At 42.2% G+C, this 6,715-nt stretch overlaps 1 protein-coding gene across 1 annotated transcript in view; it reads left to right on the top strand.

Annotated features, from left to right (window-relative positions):
• Nucleotides 1-6,715, top strand: part of Crkl (CRK like proto-oncogene, adaptor protein) — a 26,996-nt gene extending 20,281 nt beyond the window's left edge. Inside the window, exon 3 of the mRNA XM_010620774.2 lies at nt 3,191-6,715. Within this exon, the coding sequence (XP_010619076.1) occupies nt 3,191-3,325 (135 nt within the window). The 3' untranslated portion in view covers nt 3,326-6,715. The remainder of the gene's footprint in view (nt 1-3,190) is intronic.

Raw genomic sequence — 6,715 nt, 5'->3', positions numbered from 1 at the left:
TGTGTGTGTGTGTGTGTGTGTGTGTGTGTGTGTGTGTGTGTGTGTGTGTGTGTGTTTTAATAGCAGTTCTGGGGCTTCACACTGAGTTACATTCCTAGCTTTTTTTTTGAGACAGGGTCTCACTAAATTGTCCTGGCCAGGTTGGAAATTTCAGTCCTCCAGTCTCAAGTCTCCCAGAATGCTGGGATTACAAGCCTGTGCCACCAAGCTTGTCTCTGTATGAAAGTTTGTATTCAAGTGTCTAAATAGAGCCATAGTCCCACATTCCTGTATAGTCTGAGGTAAGAAAACATTTGTGGTGACATGAGCAAAAACCAAAGTGAAACATTCTGTGGAAGGAAAATAACAGTTTCTCAGGCTGCAAGTGAGAATTAAAGTGACTAGAGATAGAACTGATGAAAATCAAAGAAAAAGACAAGTTTTGACAATCCCTTGGGATCACTAAATCTAACCATCTTCCTAATGCTTTTAGCCTTCTGTAGTGTTTGCCTTTCGGTCTCAATTCATAGATCCCTGAAAACATTTGCTCCTTCTATAGGAGGTTTATCAAGTGCTCTTTATGTGGCTGACTAGGAATTTGAGATATGATTGCCTGTAATCCCAGCACTGAGGAGGCTGAGATAGGGAGGATCACTTGCAGTGACGCCAATTTGGGCCATTTAGTGACTTCAAGGTCAACTGAACAACAGGAGACTCTATGAAACAAAGAAAAAAACAATTTCATTCTTCGTGAAACTTCTGGAACATTGTCTTCTAAAGCAATTTGTCCTGGATTGAATGGCACTGGTATCTCTAAGCTGTCTACCAGGGAGAAGCAGTTCACAACCAGCCCCTTCCTCTGTGTAGGTAGCTCAGTGTATTTGTTTTTTTATTGTTGTTGTTTTTGAGGCAGGTTCTTTTTGTTGCCTGGGCTAACCCCAAACTTTTGAGTTTTAAGAAGCAATCCTTCTACCTCCCACATACCTGGGATTGCAGTCTTGTGCCACTAGGCCCAGGAGGTTCTCATACTTCAAATAATATTTTTCCTTCTAGCATATCATAGTCTCATTGGATTATTAGTCAGATACTTCTTTGTTTTTGTTTGTTTGTTTTGTTTTTTTGTTTTTTTGAGACAGGGTCTCACTATGTAGTTGAGACTGACCTGGAACTCACTAGGTAGCCCAGGCTGATCTCAAACTCACAGTAATCCTCCTGCCTCAGCCTCCCGAGTGCTGGGATTGCAGGTGTGCACCACCATGCCCAGCTGGATAATTCTTTTTTAAAGAGTTTCATTTCTCTTAATGTATGTATCAGGAGAGAACGATACCATGAAATTGAGGGCAAGGCTTTGCCCTAGCCTGGTCATTATGCTGACCTCAGTTTTGGAATCTCAATACCCATCAAGTAGGAACCATTAGCTGGAGGTGTCATAGTTTAATCTCATTCATGCCCTATGGGGCAGGTGGCACCAGCCTCATTTTATACACTCAGAACTTGAGATCTATGTAATTTTCTGACTTTTCACTCAGTACTAAGGTGTGAACTCAGGGTCTCCTTAGTTGCTCGGTCTGGGATCCAACTTGTGATCCTCCTGCCTTAGCTTACCAAGTACCTGGGAATATAGGCGTGTACCACTATGATCCTTTACTTGTTTTTTTTTTGGCACCGAGGATCAAACTGTGGTCCTTGTGCTTGCAAGGCAGGCACTGAAACCACTGAGCTAAATCCCTGGCCCCCATTGCCTATTTTTTAATTGAGTTTTATGTTCAGTATGGGTGGTTTCCTCTTGTGTTCTGTGAGTTGTCTTAATTATCTTGATAATGTTCTTTAATATACATTCTGCTTTTTACTTATATCCATTTTACCTATTTTTGTTGCTTGTGCCTTTGGTATCATAACTAAGAATTCATTGCCAAATTCAAGGTCAGAAGATTTACCCTCTGATCTCCTCTAAGTTTTATGGTTTTAACTCTTATATTTAAGTCATTAATTCATTTTAATTTCTTATGCACAGTGTGAAATGATACAAATTGTTTTGCAGATGGCAATCCAGTTGTCCCATTCATCGACAAGAGTGTTTATTCACAGCAATCAAATATCAGTTGATTATAGCTATATGCATTTATTTCTGAACTCCTGATACCACACTTTTTTTTACCACACTGTTTTGATTACTGTAGCTTTATGTGGTGATTGTGAAATCAGGAAGTTTGAGTCTTGTGAATTTGGTTGTTTTCAGGATTCTGTTGACTCATCGGTATACCTTGTGATTCCATAAGAATTTGAAGATCAAAGCGAGTCCTGGTGGCACAAACCTATGATCCCAACTCTAGGAGGCCTAAGCAGGAGGATCATAAATTTGAGGTCTGGGTGACTTAGTAAGACCTTGTCTCAAAATATAATGAAAAAAAGAAAAAGAAAGGATTGGGGATATAGCTCAGTGCTGTCTGGGTGTAGTCCCTGTACTACCGCGAAAGTTAAGAGTCTAAAGATCATCAGTTTTTTTCATTTCTTCAAAAATGAATTTGGGTGACATTTATTCCTCCTTTTTTCCCCTCCTTCTCTCTTTTAACTTTGATAGATTTTTGTTTGTTTGTTTGTTTTTTGAGAAAGCATCTCACTGTGTAAACCAGACTACCCTCAGATCTTCCTGCTTCAGCCTCCCAAGTGCTAGGATTACAAGAGCGTGCCACCATATCTAGCTAGATTTCTTTCTAATTTTTTTGTATGATTTTGACTTTAACGATTGAGAGTCAAACGTTCATTTCTCTTCTGTTGGGGATAGTAGACAATGAGAGGGGGTACTTTGTACTCAGAAGCTGCTTCTGGAATGCATTCCTACCAGCTGAATAATTCACTGGGCTCGTTGCATCTTTAACACTGCATGATTTTTTAGGTTCAAGTACTGGAGAGAAGATTTGAGTAGTCTTTTAAAAAAACTGATCAAGGTGAACATGGTGGCGCATGCCTATAATCCGAAGAGGTTGAGGCAGGAGGATTGCCTGGAGTTTGAGGCCAGCTCGGCGATACCCTGTCTCAAAAAAAAAAAAAAAAAAGACTAATTCCTAAGTAATCACTTGGCCTTTTTTGGCGGAGGTGGGGCTGGTACCGGGTATGGAACTCAGGACCTTGCACTTGTGAGGCAGGCAGCGGAACCACTGAGCTGAATCCCTGGCCCACTAACTTTGCCTTTTTTTTTCCATTCCTACAGGTTGGTGACATTGTCAAAGTCACAAGGATGAATATAAATGGCCAGTGGGAAGGCGAGGTGAATGGGCGCAAAGGGCTTTTCCCCTTTACGCATGTCAAGATCATTGACCCTCAAAACCCAGACGAAAATGAGTGATTGCTGTTGCCCTGTTTCCTGCTGCTTTGTTGTTCTGCCTGTCATAGTCTCCTTGAAGTGGGAAAGCATTCTCTCTCATAGGCAAGTTACACTGCATTGCCGACGTCCAGCTCTCTGCAGGTTGGAGGTCTCTCATCCACATTTGGAATGCACACAGCAGCTGCCTCCTGGGGTTTGTATCATAGTCGTATCGTCAAAGAGTAGTTGGTTTTAGAATTCTTTTGGATCATAAACTGGAAATACTGGTGGAAGCACACAAGTGAAGAGAAGTTGACAAGGAAAGGGTCTTCCTTCTCCTCGCTGCCCTGTTTGTACTTGGTACCGATTCTGTCGTGTTCATCACAGAAAGCCTGAGGACACGGCGAGGTCCTGCATTGTTGATGTTCCACAGCAGTGACTCTCACACCAACTTGTTTTCCCTTGGATGACAGAGGAACCATAAGGAAGAGAGAATCCTGTCCTAAATCCCCCACATGTGGCTTTTCTTGCATTTTCTTTGGTTTGGTTTGGTTTGGTTTTGGAAGACTTACTACACTTGTGTGTCCTGAACAGATTTTTAAGTAGCAGGTTGGATTTTTGAGATGTCCAAGGAATGACACGTGCCTCTGAGCTTCTATGCTGAAGCTGCTATAACTAAAGGAATATGAGAAGAACAGTCTTGAGGCAGCGGCTTTTACTGTCTTGATTGCCAGTTGTACCCTGTTTTGCCATATAAAAAACACAGTCATCACTCATGGTGTGCCAAGCTTTGTGCACAGCCTCTTGGATTACTGTGTCCCAAAGGCATCAGAGTGGAAGGAGATACTGGGAAACTTTTGCTGATCTTGTTTGCCAGTGACAGGAGAAATGAGGAGGGTGGAGTACGTGGCCAGTTGTCTGTCCATCTTTTCAGTAAACATCCCTTTAAGTTGTAGGACTAAAGTTTCTTCTAAAGTTAAGGTTTTAGATTCATTACTGAATCGTTACACTGGATCATTCAGTCTCCTTACAGAAGCCCACCACAGTCCTCCTCAAGCTTCCAGAGAAAGATGGTGCTGTCCGTGCTGGTTCAGTGGTCCTGAGAAAAGGAAATGCAAGCTCAGAAAACTGGTTAATGCGCTTGAGATCTAGTGTTGTAGTGAATAGGAAGAACCCTTAACCAATTTACCATTAACCACTTATCAGTTTGTTAATGTGAACGCATTTTTCTCTTAGCTAAAAGAGGACTTTATATAAGCCAGCTGGTACAAATGTGTGACTGGTCCCTCACCTGCACATGGCAGACTAGAATTCTGGAACCTTCATATAGTTTGTTGTGTCCTTCCTTCCAGACCCTGGTGAAGACAACCCTCAGCTCACAACACACCAGATCCAGGAATGTAGCAACAACCTAAAAAGTAATTCTAGCATTTAGGGAGCATCTGCTGAAACTGTGGTCCTGTGTCTGGAGGTTTTGAGGTTTGAAGTAATATATTCTGGTGACAGAACCAGCAAAGCAACCATTTTTCTGTTTCATTTTTCATTTCTGTATAACTCGATATTTTGTCAGGCTGACAACTGCCATTTTAAAGAATCTTGAGAGTATTCCTGCAACAAAGTAGTGATGAATTGGAAAAAACACCTCAGTTTGCCTGCTTGTGGTTTTCCTGAAAAAGGTGTAGAGATCCGTGCTTCATTAACCAAAGGTGTGGCCACCTCTGCTGAAACCAGTCCCTTCCACTTGCCTTTTCTGCCAGCATCTGTGGAGTGGGCTTGTTCTAATTAAGGCTCAGCCTGACACCCACAAGTGGTGGACACATGACAGAGTCCCTAAGCTCTACCTAGAAACAGTGCTTGCCTTGTAGCTAGTGACCTGGTTCAGCCCTGCACCTTCTAGCAGAGGTGAAATACACGTCTTGTTCAGAGGGCATAGGCCCTAAGGCCTTTTTTTTGGTACCAGGGATCCATCTCGGGTCCTTGCACTTGCAAGGCAGGCAGCGGAACCCCTGAGCTAAATCCCCGGCCCCCTAAGGCCTTTTTAAACCAGATTTAGTTGAAGGGCTCCTTGTCACCTTTAGATTATGGCAGTTGGCTTACACAGTCCAAGAAGTAAGTGGCCATTTTGGAAAGTAGGGTTTCTTTTCAACAAGCTCTGCTGATCCACCCCTTGTGGAGCACTTCAGACTCAAAACACCTGATAAACCTGAGTTTGGTTTCATAATGAATTACTTCAGCCCATGTATATGTCTCAAGGGCTGCCCGGGAGATTCCGAGCTTGAAATAACTTGATCCTTGAGTTCTGAACTCTCAAGATATGTGCCAAAAGTAGTCATTTTTTTACTTAGAACTTTATCGGTTTTTTAATCAAGCAGGGAAATATCTGTTTTTCACACTAAATAATGGAAAGCAGTGCCCCTGGCTGGACTTCCTACCCTGCTCCCTGCTGGTCTGGAAAGACATCCATGCTTCCTAGAGCGGTGTGAATATGACCCAGGGATGGGTTATCTTTTATGATTGTTCATTGTTGCTACTTGGTCTGCTCTACTGTGTTGTAGAAAATACTTGTATGTTAAATTAACTCACTATGGTTTTTCACCTGGAAATGAAACAAATTAGGTATGGAGGGCATTGACATTCTGATTAAGAACTTGCTTCTCCTGGGACAGACCTCCAGTACAGGAATCCTCTTTGTCATTTCTGTGCTGCGTGGTACCACCTAATGACATGCTTCACAAAGAGGGTGCATTGACCAGCTGTCGTTAGGTGACTGGTCACCCAGACTCGACACCTCATGTGCTGAAGGAAGGAGGAACGGACTGCTGCCCCTGCTTGGAGCTTCGCACCCCTGGCCTTCCTCGCAGCTGTTTACAGACAAGGCAGGCCCGAGGTGGATGGCCAACTGCTCTTGTGACATTCACTCAGAGGAATATGAACATTTTATTTTTTGAAAAGGGATGATGTGTTTTTGTGCCAGGTGTTTATAATTTAATCCTTTAATATTATGTTCATTAACTTCTTAAAATGAGTGAATTCTTGATTGTTTTAACACAGAACCTAAAACTAATGCTTTTGGTGGACACCACTGAGCTCTGCCTCCAACTCCATCCGCTGGGACTGGAGAGCCATGTCCCCAGTAACTGCTGTCAGTGTGAACACTGAGTTGTTTGTATGTTGCAAAGAAGTAGAAGGACAGTTCTCTGAGTCAAGACCGTTGTCCCTGCAGGAGGAGCAGTGGCCTTGCTTCTAGACGATCTTCACTGTGTGTTTTAAAACAACAACAATGTAAAAACTCTTTTGACCTGTAACTTAAAGATCATAAACTTCAGGCAATAATATTTTCTGTGTAAGCTTTTAAAATTATTTTTGGGGATCATAGCTTGTTTTATTTTGTGCTATAAAATTAACAGTATTAAATGACTTATATTCTTAGAA

The sequence above is a fragment of the Fukomys damarensis genome, unplaced genomic scaffold (genome assembly GCF_012274545.1).
Source record: "Fukomys damarensis isolate Sample0158 unplaced genomic scaffold, DMR_v1.0_HiC HiC_scaffold_34, whole genome shotgun sequence".
Lineage (NCBI taxonomy): Eukaryota > Metazoa > Chordata > Mammalia > Rodentia > Bathyergidae > Fukomys > Fukomys damarensis.
Note: the sequence above shows the minus strand (reverse complement) of the source record. Positions and strands in the feature narration are given on the sequence as shown.